General features: G+C 44.8%; 1 protein-coding gene across 2 annotated transcripts in view; it reads right to left on the bottom strand.

Moving 5' to 3' along the window:
- RNF43 (ring finger protein 43) overlaps positions 1 to 13,885 on the bottom strand; it is a 60,683-nt gene extending 46,798 nt beyond the window's left edge. Inside the window, exons 1-3 of one of the 2 annotated variants that reach the window (XM_030962943.1) lie at positions 13,808 to 13,885; positions 12,747 to 12,880; positions 11,381 to 12,640 (exon numbers count right to left, since the gene is read on the bottom strand). In XM_030962943.1, the coding sequence (XP_030818803.1) occupies positions 11,381 to 11,617 (237 nt within the window). In that variant the 5' untranslated portion in view covers positions 11,618 to 12,640; positions 12,747 to 12,880; positions 13,808 to 13,885. Of the gene's footprint in view, positions 1 to 11,380; positions 12,641 to 12,746; positions 13,270 to 13,807 lie in introns of those variants that run through there. The other variant, XR_004061283.1, reaches the window with a different exon arrangement.
- Between the last annotated feature and the right edge of the window lie 6,229 nt (positions 13,886 to 20,114).

Here is a 20,114-nt window from a genome sequence, read left to right as displayed (position 1 = left end):
CCTTCATCTCAGTGATGGAGAATGAAGGAGGTACTTAGGCAGTTTTTCCCAGACTTGCCCAAAAGAGCAGAAGGGGGCTGGAAGGGCTGGTGCTGAGGGCAGTGGGGCTCGGGCTGGAAGGTTTCTGCAGGAGAGAAGAATGCAGAGGTGGATTTGGACCAAAGGTCCATGCAGCCCAACATCTTTGCCTTGATAGTTGCCAACAGTGGATTTCTGAAGGAGAAGTAAGAACAGGACAAGCTTGTAGGGCTTCTGTCCCAGGCATTTTCCAAGCCTCCAACACTTTATAGACTCCCAGAGGCAAAGCTGGGACCTGTTATTTCACAGCTATTGATGGAGCTTTCGCCCATTCATTACTTCCAGTGGTTTTTGAACCTCCATAAACTTTCAGCATCCACAGCAGTTCCTGCAGCAAGGGATTGTACATGTTAATTGTACAGTGAGTGAAGAGCACTTCCCTTTGAACCTGACTCTTTGTAGCCTCATGTGATGCCCCATTATTTTCATATGAAGAGAACCTAACAGTCGATCCCTATTCACGACTCCATGGATCTTCTCCGTATCACCCTTCAGCTGCCTCTTTTCCAGCCAGCAGAGAGTTAGTCCAGTTTGTTTTTCTTTGGATAAAACACACCTTATGCTTTCTTTTATCCTTATGTTTTTCTCCAAACATCTTCCAATACAGCTACTGCTTTTTTAGAGCTGTAGGGAACAGAACTTCACACAGGATTCAACATCTGGATGTACCTGAGATTTCCATGGGAGATCAAAGAGATTCTCTGGTTTATTCTCTCATTTTCATTGCTAATTTCCCTCTGTCTTCATGACAACCACCACATACCAAGCTAACACTTGTCTGTTAAAATCACAAGACACAGTTGTGGCAATGGGCAAATTAGTGCCCATCACCTGAATGTGAAAAAAAGTCTGATTCTCCATGTTGTCCTGAAGTATTTGGTCTCATAAGGTCATGTAATGATTCACAGATGAACCTTGTCTTCATTACTTCTAATCAGATCATGTATTGGAAATCTCTAGAACATTACCAAGCACTCCTGTTTCCATGTGCTCATCAACACTTGGAATAGCACAGCTACAGCACACAGTTGTAGCCATTGGCTCCTTCCAAAGGGAAAGTCTGTCAGTTATTCCTTCCACCTGCTTCTTATCTTCCAATAATTATTTATCCAGAAGCCTCCTTCTTAATCCTCATCTTAGTTTCCCTGGAAGCCTCTGCATTTGGGAAATTCAGGCAGATCTGCCCAACTGATGCCACTGTTGACTCCTTCACATCCACTTGTAGCACTCTGTGTTATAATTTCTATCAATTTATCATTTTACAACACACTGCTCTGAGCTTTTGTGGATTGGAGCTCAGAGAAATACTGGAACCCCATCAGCCACCTTCCAGGGATTTTAAACAAGTGTTCATAGAGAAGTTAATAGTTCAATGATTTCATCCTCCCCAGTCCTTGGGTGAATACCACCTGATCCCAGAGACTGATAGTGGTAATTATGTCTATCTCCATCACCATCTCATCTCCAGACATTTCAGCCTGAGACAGATGAAAGCACAAGGAGAACTGCATTCATTTTTTCTGCTAGGAGTTGAGTTGCCCTAAGCACAGCTTTTAGACTTTAATTTTTTATAGATCCTACCAATTGTCAGGTGAGTATTCTGCTTGTGACTGAAGAGAATCTAGCATTACCATTTTCAAGTTATTTCTTCTCTCTTCACTGTCTTCATGTATTTTTAGGCTGTTCCTCTTTTTTCTAATTTTACCAAATTTCTTGCTTTTCCAGGATGCTTTTATGTACTTTCTTACTCTTACGTTTAGGTATCCTGATAGGCTTTTTGCATTTTTCAAGTATTTCTTGAGAGGTGCATTTTATCTTCATTCTTACTGTAGTGTGCTCAAACACTTTGATGCAAAGGATGTAACTCCTGGTTGCCCTCTCAGATTCTTCTGAATGACCTTATTTGATTTCATGTCACCCTTTTCCAAATTAAAACACAACTGTGGATTATTTTTGGCCTCTTAACATCTCAGCAGGAATAAAGTACATGATTGTCACTGTCCCAGAGTGGCTTTTCAGAAGCAGGATTTTGAATGAGGGTGTGGAAAAGGCCAATGCCAGCATGGCATTCCCCAGTTTGTTCTGTGGAGAAAGCAACCACGAAAGAGGCAGCCAGAGATGGAGCACAAAGAAAAGAGCTGCCACCAACTCAGGCCACAACGAGGTGCAAGTGCCAGAAATGATGAAATGGTGGTTTCTCAACCAAAAACCAACACAAGTTGTTTAATGATCTTTTTTAACATAAGGGCTGCGTGTTGTACAAGCACGTGGGGTTTGTCCATCATTTAAATCTGACGTGCTTCGCTCATGGAGAAGTTGGGCAAAGTTTACAAACAGCAGCTTTGGGTCCCCTGGAGTGACAAAAGAGAGGTCAGAGGTCCTCTTAAGGAGGTAACGGAAAGACCAGATTATCCCTCTGAGGAGAGCAAAGTGTTGGAAGGAAATGCTGACAGGCAACAGCCTAAACCCTTCTGTGAACTGCTACTGAACAACACACACAGAAAAGCAACGAGAGTAACCATTATTCTAAGAAAGATGAAAATTACAGAAGATTAAAAAAAGACATTTGAGAGAGCAGATGAGGAAAAAAAATACCTGAGTGGGACTATATGGCTTGAGGCATGTTATGTGAATGAGGCCAGGTGAAACAGAGGGTAATGGGGAGGACAGTGGCATTTTGGTGGCCCCAGGGAAATGTTTGGAGAGAAGTCTCCAGCACTGACAATTCAGGGACAATGTGCACCCACAGCATGGCTGCAGGAGTACCATCCAACAGGACACTTAGGGAACAAAGGAACAGCAGAGGTACAGCATCACAAGCAGAAGAAGGGGAACTCTTATCTCTTCAGGATCTTGGGGAGGTTCCACTTATTTTAGAATAGAACTGTCTTAGTAAATAAAAAGTTATTCAGATCATTTTGCAAGGAACAGGACTCAGGACTGGAGCAGTAACACAAACACGAACACTATCTCTCTTACTACTCTAAAAAGTAGTCAAGGCTGGGTTTCTCTACACTGGATGGTTGTGTAAAGAGACCAACTTGCCAAGATTTAACGTCTGATTCAAACTGACACACAGGAAGCTACAGGAATCATCACAATTCACTCCCTTATTTGACTTTCATATGCTTAGAGATGTTCCCTATATTTAAACAATCTGAAAGTAACATTTTGGCGCAGGATCCTGCACAAAATTCAACTGATGAAAGAGCCAGTGTTCTCCACTTACTCCCTAGAACTTGTCTCTTCTGCTCTGCTGTGTGGCCATCACCCCATAGCCCTTCTAGACACTGTGCCTGCCCTGCTCTGTTTTTTGGCTTTTTGGCCTTTGTAAGGAGAACTGTTTCATATCTCTAACAGGACTGGAGTGCTCTTCATTTTTTATATCTGGATCAACTCAATCCCAGGGTCATTCTCTCTGAGTTTCTGCAGTGGACATGTCCCTCCTACAGTTCGGCACCAACAGTGCTGTCCAATGCACACCCCATGGAGACACAGCTGCTGAGGAGCTCTGGAAGTAGGAAGTTGAAATCTATCCTTTCATGTAACTTTGAACTAGAATTCACATACCTTTTACCAAAACAAAGCAAATTTAATCCCCAAACTGCTTTACTTACATTCAGAAGTAACGTGTCATAACCAAACTCAGTCAAAAGCTTTTTATTTGTTTCACAGAGCTCATGGCCAGAGGAATTTATTCAACTCCCCAGTCAGAACTGCTGTGTTTGACAATCCAGTACATCTCTGCCACTACCCTGATGCTAAGCACAGTAATAAGCATTAGATTAACCTATTTGATCACTGGAGACCAAATTACTGAGATGGAGAACAAAAGAGAGATCAAAGAGCCACTAATGCCCTTAACCAGACCCTTCAGGGATGGGGAAGTGACGAGGTGAGAATACATCCGTTGATTTAGGCAGATGATTCAGATCTCAACATGCACGGAAAGAGAATACACACCCAAAATTGTAGATAATTTGAATGGGGTGGCTGCAGGGGGGAAGAGAGTCTTCCACAGAAATCTGGCAGCACAGGAGTAACCCATACAACCTAAGCACATTCAAACCAATCTTCTCTCTACTACCTTTGAACACTGACCTACATGTTTAAGTGCCTTGTTCTGAAGTAAGGCCAATCCTTGATGCTCCTAAAAACAAGATGAAAAGGTCCCAAGACAACTCTTGGCCAACTCCCGCCTGAGCCGTGCTGGCAGCAGGCCCAAAGCTCCGAAGCATGAGATGTGATTACAATTCCTTAATGCAGCCTGAAAGCGTTGTGGGCAAATGAAAGGCTGTGCAGCGCTTCCTGTTCTTTACAGCCAGGGAAATAAGGGGAAAAATAAACAGATATTAAAACTAAGTCATAAATCACAGAACTCAAAGACAGAAGAGACCACCATGACCATCCACACCACTTCTGTCTACATTACACCTGTGCTGCTTTAGCCAAGAGTGAGACCTTGAATGGAGGAAAGATCAAAAGGGTAATAAAATATGAATGTGCATTACTGAAATGTGATATATTCCCTTGTACTGAGATTTATTTTTTATTTCTGCTTTGTTTATAACCAAAAATTTCACTTATTTGACCCTTGGCAATCCCTGCAACACAGACTGTTGATGATACTGAAGATGACAGACCTGAAGATTAAACTACACTGCACATTTCCCATTGTATTTACTTATTACTTTTCTCAGTTTAGGTTAAAACTTGCTTGTTTTCATACGACGACATTTGGGCAAAGTCCACAGAAAGCTTTTAGGCAAGGTTGTGAACATTTTAGGCATGTTTTTTGTATGTTTCACTGCATGGAAAGCCACTGAGATATATTAAATAAAAATGCATGTTAATTTTTGTCCAAAATCCAGTTTGATTCAACAGAGTCCTCTTTGATCATACTGAGTTGGTGCTGTATTACTTTGACAATTCTGAAGGTTTTAGTTTAAAAATAATAAATTCACAGTTCAGAACAGCCTTCCTCAATAGGAAATGCCTACCAAAGCTTTCACTTGATGAAAGCTCAGAAAAAAATTCCTCTAATGGTTCAGGATCATTCTACCACAAATTCAGCCTGGCTGCAGCCTACAAGCATCACAGGGGCCTGTTTCCCTTCTCCTGTAATCTCATTCTTCTGCCAGCTTATCTTTGGGAAATGTCCACTTGTTCCCTGGATGTATTCCAGGGCCTGTGCATGGCCAGATGTCCTCTATTGACTGTCACTCACTCCAGCCCTGTGGGTTCAGTCTCCTGACCACAGATCTCTGCTCCAGTCCTGAGTCTCCAGAACTGTCACCTTTTTAGTACTGAAAATCTTCAGTTCAAGATGGATCTGCGCCTACTGTCATAAATAATTCAACTGCAACTGCAACCAGCACCAAATGGTGCACTGGGAAGCTGGGAGATTTAGGTTTAAAGTCCTTTAAAGTCCTTAAGCAGAGAACAGTTTCCTGTCACATGTTTTCTGCGTGAGGAAAGGAGAAGATGCACCATGGAAAGCTCCAGCTCAGCCTCTGTATACGCCCAAGAGAGTGGTGGAGGTTCAGAAACAGCCTCTAAGATCAACCTCCTCCAGCAGCCAACTCTGAGATTCCTACTCTGCATCTAGATTTTAACGGCTCACCTTCCAGTTAGACTTAAATCCTGCACCAACACTGAACCAATCCACACTGTGGGTTACATGGGACACTACCAACATGGCACTCATACTCTATATCCAATTTCTAAGAGATCTGTTTGGGCCAATTGGTTTCTTCAACACTACCGATGTCCCTATGTTGGGTGGCTACAGCCTTTTAGAGTCACTGCTTTGTGTGTTCCCCAAGACAGCTTCTACTTTCATAGAATCTCAGGATAGTTTGGGCTGGGAGTGACCTTGACGCTCAGCTCATTCCACCCCATGCCATCTGCAGGGACATCTTCCACTGTCCCACGTTGCTCCAAGCCCTGTCCAACCTGGCCTTGGACATTTACAGGGATTCAGGGCAGCCACAGCTTCTCTGGGCACCCTGTGCCAGGGCCTCCCCACCCTCACAGGGAAGAACTTTTTTCTAATATCTAATCTAAATCTACTGTCTTTTGGATTGAATCCATTCCCCCTTGTCCTGTCTCTCCAGGCCTTTGTAAATAGTCTCTCTCCATCTTCCTTGTCAGCTCTTTCAGGTACTGGAAGGCCATGATCAGGTAACCCTGGAACTTCTTTTATCCAGGCTAAACAATTCCAAATGTCTTATCCTTTCCTGAGCAGTGTCTATGTGCCATGTAAAAAAGTGTGGTTTTTTTTCCTCTGTAGGAGCCATTCATCTCAGTGTTTCAGCGCAATTCCTGTTAATGGTTTGTGTCAGAGTAACACTTTTTGGTACTTAGGCACCCATTTTTATTGTGCAGCAGTGAGGCCAAGTGGCTCCATTATTGCTGCTTCTGAGGCAGTTCTTGCACATTACTTAACGCTAAGTCAAGTCTGTGTACACGAGTACGAGCTGTTCCAAGAGGCAGAAACTGCTCCTTTGAACTGCCTCGCATTGTGCTATCTGACCAGTTTATTCACACATAATTTAAGTCCCCATAATCATTTGGTTCAACTTTCCCACTTCTCTGTCAACATTATGCACTCAACATGCTTTTGTTGATGCAGGAGCTGGGAGTATAGAAGATACTAAGGTATTTACTTTGGGATGGGTTGGGAGGGTAAAGCTCTGTGAGCACTGAAGGAGGTGATTCCAATTCCAAATGCATGTGACTTGCAACACTGGGAACACTCTCCATTGTCCAGGGTGATCCTATAAGGTTCATTGCAGCAATTCCACGGGATAATTATCACTGCTGTTCTGAACACAACACTCCTCCTCTGACTGGATCTGTGATTGATTTTCTCCTTCTGAATGGTACATGCCACCTAAAAAAACAGGTGATTCAGGCTCCTCCTACAATTCTCACTCAATACATCCTAAACAGATCAATTTGAATGTTTTTTAAATAATTAATTTTTCAGGGAGAAGAAGAGGAAGGAGGATAATCCTTGGAGGATAATCCCCTTTAGGGAGCCTTTTCTGTGGGTTTCTTCAATTTTGTTTTTCTTTTCTTCAGGTGTTTTCCTGCAGTGATAAGTTAAAACAATGTACTCCATGGGTAAGTGAAAGCTGACTTTCTCCTACAATCCCCTCATTATGAAACTGCTGAGTTTGTACAGAAATGGAATAAAGTACTGTGAGACCTGCAATGAAATAATGGATGTTGGGAAAACTAGTTCTACACACTGCCTGCTCAGTGAGACTGTGCCACTGTCCCACACATGCACTGGAATTTTGTGTGTGTCAGCATGTGAAGGGATTGGGACTGCTGATCACTTTGCCCTCCCTGTAGTAATGTGAGGTTATCCATCCCTTTTTAAATATCATTTGTGGGGATTTTCCCAAACTTTTAACACTTTTTCTCAAATACCTTAGAACTAGAGACTGGACCAACCTCTGCCACTCTGCACAGACTAAAGGAATCATCTTTTCCCCTGTGTAGAAGATGGGGGTTATACAGCCTCAAAGAGATATTAATGCTCAGTTTTAATAATGCATCCTTGAATCTTGATCATCCTTGAACTGTCCTAAACAAGACTGTAAGTGATGAACTGTATCTCAAACAAAACGGGGTTTTTTTCTTCCACAATTAGATTTGCACATGTTGTAATTCAAATTAGAAGAATCTTCTTGCAAGTCTCTCCAGTGACTGTCTCCTTTTCTTTCCAAGACATTCTTATTTTCCTATCTACCTTCAAACCATCATCAACTCACTCCAGTATCAAGTGGAGACTGAGTCAAGGGCAAGAAGGAAACGAGACTTATTCCTCAAAAATCAGTCAACAGAGCAGCAGAAGTATCAAAAAAAGAAGTTGAAAAATCTCTGTAACAATCCTGTGAAAGGGAGTTAATTGGCAGCCACGGGAATTGCAATTCCAAGGGCATGTCAAATCCTGAGCTGCTCATGGATTGTCCACTGTTGGTAAGTTCCAAATATGTTCCTTCCAACCTACTTGTCTAAAAGCTTTGGTTCCTCCATCTGTAATAAAGGGCCAGGTTTTGATTTCCATGGAACTTTTAACAGCAGTTCAGGCTCCTACAGTGGCCCAGCAGAGATCACAGAATCCCAGACTGTTTTGGGTTGGAAGGGATCTTAAAACTCATCCAGTTCACCCCCTGCCATGGCAGGGACACCTTCCACTGTCCCAGGGTGCTCCATCCAACCTGGCCTTGGACACTGACAGGGATCCAGGGGCAACCACAGCTTCTCTGGGCAGCTTGTGCCAGGGCCTCACCACCCTCACAGGGAAGGATTCCTTCCCAATTTAAACTTCCAAACCCAAATTTCCAGTTTGGAAACTGCCAGTGAGTTCCCCAGGTTCTTCCCATGTGCAGCAAGAGTTAATGCTCAGAGCTCCCTGAACAAGCTGGAGCACTGCACAAGCCTGGAGATGATTTCTGCAAGAAGTCTGAGGTGTTGGTTTTTTGACCTATAAAGGCTTAAGTGGCTCTGCCTGCTTGAGAAATTCCTCTCCCTTTGCATCACACGGCAGCAGCAGCATTGGAGTGCCAGAGGAACACTGCTGGGGTTATGCTGGCAGGGCTGGCAGCTCCCTGGCATCTTCCTGCTTGCCCACTGGGCAACAACATAAATACAGAGATTTCCCACAAAACCACTCACAAGGGCAAAGGCTGGGAGGGGGAATTCAACGCTGGGGCTCTTTTATTGTAGGTAAAGAGGATATTGCTAAAGTTGGCTTCTAAGACGTAACACACAACAGTCAAAGTCCATTTCTGTAGATGATCCTGGAAAATAGGGCAAGGAGAAACGAAACCAGGAAAACATTCTGGTAGAAGTACCTTTGGTGATGTTCCATCACTTGCATGCAGGATTTTCTGTATTAAATTAAGAATGCATTTCTAAAAATATATTGACCAGAGCACTATGAAGATAATTATAAGTTATAATAAAGAAAACCTGACTTGCCTACAGGGCCAACTCTGTACCACTGATCCCTGGGCAATCCTATTCTGCCTCTGAAAGAAGAGAGCATTGCTTTGGAAATAGGACTGGGCCATCCATGCCTCTCTTCCAAGCTAAGTTCTACAGTTTGTGTTCTCCTGGACAGGCTGACTGCAGCACCTTACAGAGTCTGACATAAGCAAGACCTGTATAAAAATGCTGTAAAAACCCCACTTCTTGACTGAATAACTGTAAATGTACCATGTTATGTCCCTAAACTACATTTGAAGAAGCAACTGTGCAGGTACGCATGCACAGCCGTAAGTTTATTTATTAAGTAGGAGTTCCAGTGACATCAAAGTTAAGCATGTGACCTAAAGTTTTTGCAAGATTGGGATGTTGACAACCATGTGCAAAATGAGATGTCCCAATAAAGCCTGATTCTGGCCTGTTTAATGTCCCACTATTTAAAAGCAAACTGAAAAGTATACATCCAACTAATTTCTTACTTCTCTTGTCCCTGGAGAATTACATCCCCATTTCCCATTTTTTCTTTCCAGAGGTAAGAACCCACTGCAGGATCAAGACCCAAACAACTCTAACATCGTCATTTTATAGGCCAAGTTTCAATATTTAGCAGCAGAATTAGAAACCACAGCATGAGATCTGCAGGAGAGGTCACACATACACTTGGCTAAGTCCTCCCAGAGCACAGTGCCTGGCACCAGGCAAACATCCTGCTGCAGGAGGCACAGCCTGACCCCCTGTCTCAGTGCTGCCAGCTAAAACCAGGACTTCCCGCACTGGATCCAGTGGGATGTGGAGCGGGAGCTCACCTGAGCACACAGAGTAGCAGAGTCAAGGCCTGAAACACACCCAGGGCAGGTCAGTGTCTGTTGTGCCCAAACTCAATAGCCTGGATTAATTTCCCCAGCCCTCTCCATTTGGAGGATGACTTTTAAAGGATGAAATTGGATACTATTCACAGCTTTTTATTCCAAACACCTGGTTGGTGCTGCTGTGATGGCACAAAATTCCCACTTCGTATTGCTGCATTTGGTTAGAAACCTCCACACATCCCTCAGAAGAGGTTATCATCCTCCCATTTCCAAAAGGTCCTACTCTATACTTTGTGCTCAGTTGCAACACCACTGTAGCTTTAGTAAGGAATAAATATTGACTTTCCTGGACATTGCCTCACAGCAGAGGAGGACCTTGAGTGCATTTGTCTCAGATTTTTTTTTTAGCCTGGTAATATAATTTTATAGCAGAGATTTCATCCTGAGGAGTTCAAAAGGCATGGAAAAGCAGGCTTTATTCATGTCACAAATTGTCCATGTTCACTTGCAGACAGGTGACTATGTTCTAAAGCTGGCTCAACTGTCCTTCTCTTCTTAAACTACACAAAATTTATTACTTTCATTTAAACTTCCAGACTTCAAATGTAATTAAGATTTCAACATACCCCATTTGGAAAGGCCTGGAAAAGTCCAGGAGAAAATTAAGACTTAATATTAATGCAGGCTATTTTGTAATTTTTTTTTTGTTCTCAAGAATAAAGCACACAACTGCCAAGCAGATGAGCCACAGAATGGAGAGAATGCACACCAGGTCTCAGGAAACTGAGCTCCAAACGCAGTGTGTGCAGGAGATGGGTCCGTTCAGTGAATGGCTCAGCTCTGTCTGCGCAGCACGTGCACCTCCTGCCCAGGTGTGGAGATACCTGTGGCCTTAATAGATTACCCTTAATAAAGGTCAGAGAACAGCATTAATTCATCTGTAAAAGTACCTGGTGGTGACACCACTGGAGCTCCTGTGTAGGTAACATTCACCCTTTAGGTACAATCAACAACAAGCAGGGCCAGTGTTTCTGGTGGGCACAGCCAGGATGGGATTCGAGGCTGAAACAGAACCCCAACCTCAGCACAGTGTGTGGAAAACCTCATGAATTTCAGAGAAAAAAATGCCAATCCTGTCTTCTGTCAGATGTTTCACATCCCGACATGTGACTTGACACACTCAGCTTTACAACATCAATTAAGATACGAAATAATCTCTATGGAATCAGCCGACCACATCCACAATTCGGCAGTAATCAGGCGCAGCCACAGTTCGGCCCCGAAGGAAGGCTCAGCCCTTAGCACGATGCCGTCCCCTCGGCCCCTGTGACTAAACCCGCGGGGAGAGCGCACGGAGCGCGCCACAAATCCACGCCGGGACACGGAACCCAATGCACCGCTCGGGGAGCCGAGGCAGCCAGGAGGGAAAGGGGACAGGCTGGGGCAGGTGGCCAGGCCGCTGGAACGCGACCAGGCATCGCTGCTTTTACCTGGAGCAGTTTCCCTTCGGCCGGAGTCACCTCGGCGACGTTGGCGAACTCCCCTTCCAGGATGATGGGCTCCACTTTGAGCGGGATGACCCTGATGATGGCTTTCTGCGCCGCCGCCCGCTCCGACTCCACGGCCGCCGCCAGCGCCAGCCCGGTGTGGCCCAGTCCTGCCTGCAGGGTCGCCATGAGCAGCCAAGGCCAGAGGACAGCCAGCTGCACCTGGGGGCCAGCACTCATGCTACCAGCAGCGGGCTCCGGCCGCTCATACCGCTCGGGAACGCGTCCTCACCGCGGCGGGCCCGGCCGGCGGCACCGCTCCCGGGCTCCGAGCCGGCTGCGGACAGAGCCAGGGGCCGCAGAGCGGGGCTCGGTCACCGCCAGCGCGGCTCCCCGGCGACGCCGGCTCTCGCCATCGCCGCTCCTCTTGCCCCGTGCCACGTGCTCAGAGGCCGCCGGGAGCTCAGAGGCATATTTTAAACAAACAAACTGAAAAAAAAATTTAAAAATCCTAAATTGTGAGTCTCTCCTCCGGCAGATAAATCCAGAACGATCAGCGAAACAGGCTGCAAGCAAGAAGTCAGTTTGGGTGCACAGGGGGCATTAGGAATTCCTCGGTCCCACCGAGATGAGGCACGGGAAGGTCTCCCCGCAGATGCGGAGGCCTCCTGTCTCCTGGCCAAGAGTTATGAAGACCCACAGGTTCAAAACATCCATCCCAAATACCCTCCAGAGACACCGCACCTTCTTGCTAGCATTTCCCACAGCATAAGCACAACCTTGAATGTTATCTGCACCGATTGGTATCCTTCCCAGAAATTAGGCAGGCGGTATTCCTTGAATTTATGGCGACAAGAAGGCTTGCTCCAGTACTGTTCCCTTCCAAATGAAGATGATCCCTTCCATCTTCCTCATGCCAGAAATGCTTCATTCTCAGAAATCCATGCTCACAGTCTGACTCCGAGTGGAGTTCTCAAAAATAATTAATAAAGCACAGAGCTCCTCTTCATGGCTGGAAGTTCCCAGGGAATAAAAAGGTCCCCAAACACTGCCAAAGTTTAGACACGAAGCCCAACAGGTATCAGGCAGAAAGTTACGGCGTATCTGGTTTCTCTCGCACTATTTCTGTGCGCGCCCCAGTTCCGGTATGACCACTTCCAAGCACACGTTAAGAAGATCCTGACTCAAGGCCCCACGAAATAAAATAGAAAGCTCCACGGTCTGCCCAAAGGTCACATGAAACGCATCGACGAGTCTTCATAACTGGGAGAATTTAGACAGAAAGTGTTTTTGATTAAACTGAAGTTACAGTGATCGCATGGCTCTGGAGAGAAAAGAGGATATACAAGAAAAAAATAACTTTGCAAACCTGTTAGGCAGTGAGCCTGCTGGAGTCCGCAGGGGCCGGGCCGGGAGGGAATCCTGCTGTAAATCCCAGGCAAAAGTTATTTCCAGTAGCTTAACAAAACCGTGTGGCTCTCTCTGATGATGTCTGGGTTCGGTCTTAAAAGAAATAGAATTGGAATTTCTAACCAAAGAAAGTATTAAAAAAAGAGGAAAACTCTCTCTTGCACACACGCAGCAGGCAGGTAGGTGCAACCGGAGCTCCACAGCCCGAGAAAGGATCCAGGGAGATCAAAGGGAGAAAATTATAGCAGACAGAGAGCTCCCAAGGCAGGCATGGCTGAAAGTGAAGTGTCCGCATGTAATCGCCCGACCTGCGCCAGCACCCCCGCGCGCTCCGGGAAGGCTTCCAAAGCGCGGCGTCCCCGCAGCGGAGGCGGGCACCGGCCGTGCCGGCAGCGAGCGCGGACGGCGAGCAGAGCTGGGACATGGGCAGCGACCCGGCGGCGGAGCCGCTGCCGGGAGCGCGGGCGGCGGGGCGGGGGCTGGAGCGCGGCTCCGGCGGCAGCGGCGGAAGGTCCCGGCGGGCAGGCGGGGAGCCCCGGGCCGGCCGGGCGCTCGTACCTGCGGACACGGGCGGGTGGAGCAGCCGAGCCACCGCCCCCCGGCCGGGCCGCGGGCTCCCCCTCCCGCCCCGCCGCCCGCCTGCAGCGTCCGGGCCCGCGGGGGCGGGGACACCCGGCCGGGCTCGGCCCGCCGCGGCTCCGGGCCGGCCGCGCTGCCCCGCGGGGCTCTGCCCATCGCCCCCGCGCTCCGGCTCGGGCTCGGGGAGGTTCCAGGTCGGGCTGATGTCAGAGGTCTGGAATTCCGTCGCTCGGGCTCCGCGGGGAGGTGGAGGATGCTGCGGGCCGGAGCCGCGGGCTCGGGCCGGAGCGGGGATGCGGGAGGGCACTGGGGAACCCACCGGGGGCACCGCGGGCCGGGACCCGCGGCGGGCCGGGGGTCGCGCCCGCTGCTCCTGGAAAAGGGGCCCCAGGAAAGCGAACTGGTCAGCAAGCATGGTTGTGACACCCCGGAGTCACTCACGGAAATGAATAAATGATGCCAACGAGAAGTCGGTCCCCTCTTTTGTAAACTTGTCGCTGTGCTGAGGGTTATTTGTCGTGACAGCCACAACTACTGAAACACGACACATGTTTTCAACTACAACACTCGATCATCTGCAATTTAAAACACAGAGAAAATGCAATTCAACACCCATTTCTATTAAAAAACTTACTGCAGATTCAGTATAAAACGTCAAGTTATCTATTTAAATATCTATATACTTGTCTAAATATCAATACATCTATGAAATGTCAATATATCTACAACTATATATATATAACCATATAAGTAAATCTAACTATATACACATATATCAATATAACTATATATAAAAATATAACTATCCTATAACTAAAGACATATATAACTATAGCTACATACACATATATAAATATAGCTGTGCACACATATAAATATAACTATATACACAGGGAGCCCAGCTGGCAGCTGCTGCACATTTTCACATGCTCTCTCTTGTTCCTTCCTTTCCAAAGCACCCCCACTTGAAAGGCACATCTGCCAGCAGATGGAGATCTAGGAAGAAGAAGGAATGCTGAGTAAATCTGGGGCCTTGTGTGTGTCCCCTGGAACACACATGGCGGGTCTGCTCCTATCAGGGACTAAAAAATACAGCTCCAACTTGGGAATTTGAGGCCTGCAGTTCAAAGTACAGGAATCCTTCTAGTTCTTCAAGCTTTAAATGTAAAACAACAACAACAAAACAAATTATCAGCCAAGTCCTCCCATGCTCCAAGATCTTTGCCTTCCCTTCCATGGGTACCAGCTGCCCACCGTTAATTAATCTAAAGGCTGGCAGGACCTGCAGGAATGTCCCACGTGGGACACACACACCTTCCCCAATCCATGAAGGGCTTGACTCCCTCAGTATTGCCGAGGCTGGTGCTAAGATCCTACGGAAAACTTGAGGTGTGACAGAGAGCACAAACAAGAGGCTCCTTTTTTTTGTAAATTATCCTAATTCAGGGCAATATAGGGATATTTCCAATGTCTGGTCAAGAAAGTGAACACACACCCTTAAGTCCCCACAGCAGCCCTGGGAATGGCACCCAGGAGAGCTTTAATCTCTCAGCAGAGACATTCACATCTGAGGCAAAGAACTGCAGCCCTTGTTCTTTCTCTGTACTGACAAAGACACTTCATTCTTCCTTAAATGTTTCAAACTGATGGGCGTTATGAGCTGAATTATTAACTAGCACCATTATCTGGAATCTACAAACTCCCCTTTGAAGTGAGCAACAGCTCTTCCAACTCCACCACCAGCTTCTGGATGCACAGCTGGGAGGGAAACAGCTTCCTACAAGGCCGAAGGTGGCTTTGGCTCTAAAATGTATCCAGAGGGCTCCTGGTGTCCTCTTATGTCTCACTAATCTGTGGACATTTATGTTTCTCTTTTCATTACTAGATTAGAGAATTGTTTGCCCTCAGATGTTCTGCTCCTGGTTTTTCTCATGTACTTCAGCATAGATATCAGCAGGCTGGTACAACATTTATTTTGTGATTTGAGATGAAATATTTGGACTTCTACATCAACTTCATCGGTTTCGTGGGTTTTTTCCCAGTTATTTCCAGAGTCATCTCATTACTCAGTGTTTCCCTTAGAGCACTGTTGACTTCAGCAAACACATCTGTGGACATCGGCTCCAAATTGTGACATCCAGGTTTCTGAAAACTCCCAGAACTTCAGGTTTTAAGTACTAATTTAATTAATACCTTTTTAATGGAAGAGGAATTAGTGTTAGCATCTCTGCAGAAGTGTGTTGGTAAAAACACTAAGAGGCTGTACAAGTGTAATATCTTAACTGTAATATTTGAGGATTCACACTGCCATCAATAACTAAACTATTCGTATCTCCTCTTTCTTTAATAGTCTCAAAGTAGTTTTCTTGGCAATCTCTTAAAAAAGTCAAATCTCTTTTTTACCAAGGGAGAGGAAATTGTTTCCACTAGGTTTTCCAGCTGAATCTGTCCCTTCTAGAGATTCAGTCAGATGCTGAGTGTCTGAATATTCCCAGATCACACTGATGTTCTCCTTTAAAAAAAACTGAAAAAATAAAAAAGGAAGGCGGGAAGGCAGGAAGGCAGGAAGGCAGGAAGGCAGGAAGGCAGGAAGGCAGGAAGGAAGGAAGGAAGGAAGGAAGGAAGGAAGGAAGGAAGGAAGGAAGGAAGGAAGGAAGGAAGGAAGGAAGGAAGGAAGGAAGGAAGGAAGGAAGGAAGGAAGGAAGGAAGGAAGGCTAAACATCACTCAATATTTCCCTGTAATGACTTTAACATAAAATAATAACTATTCTTCTCCACCCCAAAAGGGCATCTAAGCTGAGGTGAACACTACCTGGATATGTTCCATAATACATTAGTAATTAGTAGTAATACATTAGTAACTCTGTGATGTAGTTCTGTAGCTGCAGCTCAGGAGCTATCTGAGCTGGCAGTGTTTGGGGCTGGCCAGCACTGCACACAGGGAAGGGAGGCTGAGGGAGATCCCACCAGCTCCAGCACCAGCTCCTGGAGCCTGCGTTTGGTGCCATGTCAGGGACACCCAGCACTGCCCCAATGCACAGGGTACTCCAAACCTTGTGTACAGGAACAGCAGGCACAAGTACACAAAATACAATTGCAACTTGTCAGGCACCACCAAATATAAGCCTGTGAGGATGTTTTATAAAAGTCAAATGTTATTAAATTATCATTTCCACAGAAAACAGAAACTTAATATCTGTTTAGCAGAAATAATCTGACCACTTATGTAAATTTTCAACGAAAATTTTTGCCTTCAATGGCAAATCTCAAAATACTCTTCTATATAAGATTAATACAATTTCTAAAAGCTTCCACTTCATCACCATGAATTCACCTGCACTCAGTTACCTGCCAAAAACATTTTCTTCCTCTTCAAGAGTTTGTCCAGGTCTACAGGGGGATGACTCTCAAGGATGCTTTTGCCATTACAGAGTAGGTCTGAAATCTGCTGAAATGTTCTCCTGTGATCACAAGCTGACAGGGCACAGTCACCTCCAATGGTCTTTTTCTTTAGTAGAATTCATACAGATCAAACAACCTTCAAAGCAGAAAGAAGACAAGGAGAAGTTTCAAAACCAGTAAGTCCTACCCAAGGGAAACAACGAATCCCATTTTTACAACCAGTGTCTGTCCTGCTCCTTCTTCTGGAGTTAAATCAGAGTTAAAGGACACTGGAAAGGTAATTTCTTTTGACAAAGATGAGTCATATAAATATGATGAAGAGAAACTCAGGTATACTTAAGATACAGGTTTATTTTGGAAGAGATTTAGGGATAAAGGATTAGTCCTTAGTGCCTGATTATCCTCAGACTTTCTGACTGAGGTAGTGGTTAATAAAAAGCTAATTCCATATATGAATTAATGAAAACAGGAAGCCACAAGATCACCTACAAGGGAAGTCAAGTCCTGCTGTGACCCATGCAGATGCACCAGCCTGCAGACAGCCATCACCTGTGCAGGGGGGGAAAGGGAGGGGAAGAGAAAAGCTGGAATTTGAGAAGTTTAGAGGTGAAGTCCTTCCATTAAAGGCAAGCCACTTTTATATTTTTGAGGTCTGGGTTTAAATGTAGTTCCTTTCATTTAATTTTTTTTCGGCTGTATTTTTTAAACCAAAAACAAGGTATTTCTCTTTTGCTCCATTGGCTGATCATTGTCTGAAGCAGCCAGGATTTTAGGTAAGATCCTGGTTCCCAATTCACCTGTCCAGGGATGGACGAACTCATCCTGCCAAAACCAAACCCATCCTCACCGCAACTTCTGCCTCTTCTCAGGGACCTCAGCTCACACCTGCAGTAAGACAGGTCATCTTCTGGGATGCAATACAGGATCTCACATGCATTTCAAACTGAAAAAATGTTCAAAGTGCAATTTAAATTCTTTCAGTTTCTCTAGCTAGGACAGACAAGAATGGGACAGGGCCAGCAGTAAAACAATGAAAGGGGACAAAAGATGGAGAAGTCAACACTCAAAAGTCAGGACTCAAAAGACTGATGGTTTGCTATTCACTTAAGCTCAAGAGTAAAAATGGTCAAATTTAGCCAAAGTGGTGAAAGGGAAGATGGGAGTTTCATTGACAATCAGCCCTTTTCAGGGACTGCCATGACTAAACCAGAAGCTTTGGAATAATTTTCTATCCCAAACATCCATTCTGAGATTTGTGATTTGTGATTGTGACTCCCACCACTCTGATCCTTAAATCCTGGATGAAAAAGAAGCTCATGATGAAAGTGAGAGGACAAAGGTGGCCTGGGTGAAAAATAAATATTGGAATATCAATGGCTTGACCAGCTGTTGGCTATTCCCATCCTTACTCCAACACATTATCCTAGCCATAGCCTGGCCAAGTTGGATATGGTTGGATAAACTTGGATAAGCTTATATTTTAAAAAGAAATCATGAATAAAAGACAAAGGGTGATATTTGCAAGGCAGGAAACTGGATGATCAAGCTTGGGTAGGTCAAGCCTTTTTCAACACACATAAGCATAACTTGCTTTGCTTGTCCTTTGTGAGGGGAAAAGAAAGGATAAGCTTTATGCTGTAGTAGAAAAGGAAGCCCTTGCATTTTCACTTCAGATCTTTTGATATCTGATAAGCCAGGCCCTCCAAGTAAGGAGCACTTTCCTTACTTGGAATGATATAAAGCATTTAGAGTAAGTCCTGTTGTTCTCTTTAATAAGGCACCTTGGAGGTGTGGCCGATTCCAAAAGTCACCATAGTTTTTCTCATTCATCAAGTAAAACTCAGGGCTGCAAAAAGCTGTCTGGGAAAAAAAGTGGAGCTGTTTCCCAGTCTTTTCATAATAATAAAGAATCTCTTTTTGTCCAGGCAAGGACATTCTTCAAAGATAAACATAGACTCGTTAACTAAGATAAATTCTGGTGAAGTCAAGCAAAAAACTTTTGAAGAACAAACCACTGCACTGATGAGGACACCCACTATGCTGCTGCCCTGGAACCTCACTTGAATTACAGAACTGCTGTTTCATGTTCAGGGCTTCTTTGAAATAGATATTTGTAACCCACAATGCTTTCCCTTTTCTCAAGCGGATCCATTTTCAAATTTATAGCCTTCATTCCAGAAGTCCAGAAGCTTCCAGTTCTCTCCTGCAGTCTCCCCTCTCTCCCCTGCTCCCTGGGCTCCCCTGGAAGGTGCTGCTGCTGTGGCAGGGGAGCTGCAGAACCAGCACAGTCACTGAGAGGGCTGGGGGCTGAACAGCCCCATGGCGGGGCTCAAGGATCTGAACACAGCCATCAGACTCCTAAAATCTGTGCCCAGTTTGCAGAGTGCTATGGCTTACTTTGATTTAACATTTCAAAAGTCACACAGTAAAATAAATTCCAGAAATATATTCTTACCCAAGTGATTTGAAGACTGATTTCTTTGTCTTCAAAAACATTGATTCTAATATATGTTATATATTCTATTTATTGTATGTATATATATATGTAGTATTTATTTTATATCTATTCTAATAAATATGAAATTGGAAAATTGATCTACACACATATAGAAACTCCATAAACACAGTCCACAGTCTTTAGTGTTTTACTGTCAGCCTTTTGATTTAGCTGCTTGACTTTATCATCACAGCAAGCCACAGAAAGTGGATTCACATAGGAATGTGAATTCACAGTGAAATTAAACACTGATTTTATTCTAAAATTCAACTTTGTAGATGAGGCAGTTTTCTGCAGGTATTACTTGGAGATACACAGAGATAATTTGAAAGCAAAGGCATTATTTGCAGGGCAGACAGTCTTTATACTCTGCAACTGTTCTGAGCAAGAGAGAAATCCTTGATGAAATCAAATTTAGTCCAATGTTGATAATCAGTAAATGTAACAGGTATAACTTGAGATGGCAAACAGCTCAGATAATTAACTTGCAATACCTGACACTTACATGGGATTTTACACGAGATCATTGCTACGATTACCAAGAAGGTTTTTAATATCTCTGTCTATTGCCCTTTTTAATAGGATGTTGCTGTATTTTTGTGCTGTTTGGAGCAACAAACCAGGGAGCTGAACAACACAGAAAGAGCTGGTGGCCATCATTCCAAACAGCAGATGTGGGAATGACTCACATTAACCAAAAGCTAATTCTGAGCAGCTTTATGATGAAATCTGGGCATCTTTGAGAACATTCTGTGACCTGTGAACAGAACACAATTCTGGATACTGCCAAAACCCCTAAACGATATCTGTGAATCTCTCACTGCAAGCTCCAAAGTGTGTTTGTACCAG

The sequence above is a fragment of the Camarhynchus parvulus genome, chromosome 19 (genome assembly GCF_901933205.1).
Source record: "Camarhynchus parvulus chromosome 19, STF_HiC, whole genome shotgun sequence".
Taxonomy (NCBI): Eukaryota; Metazoa; Chordata; class Aves; order Passeriformes; family Thraupidae; genus Camarhynchus; species Camarhynchus parvulus.
This window is presented reverse-complemented; position numbering and strand designations above follow the sequence as displayed.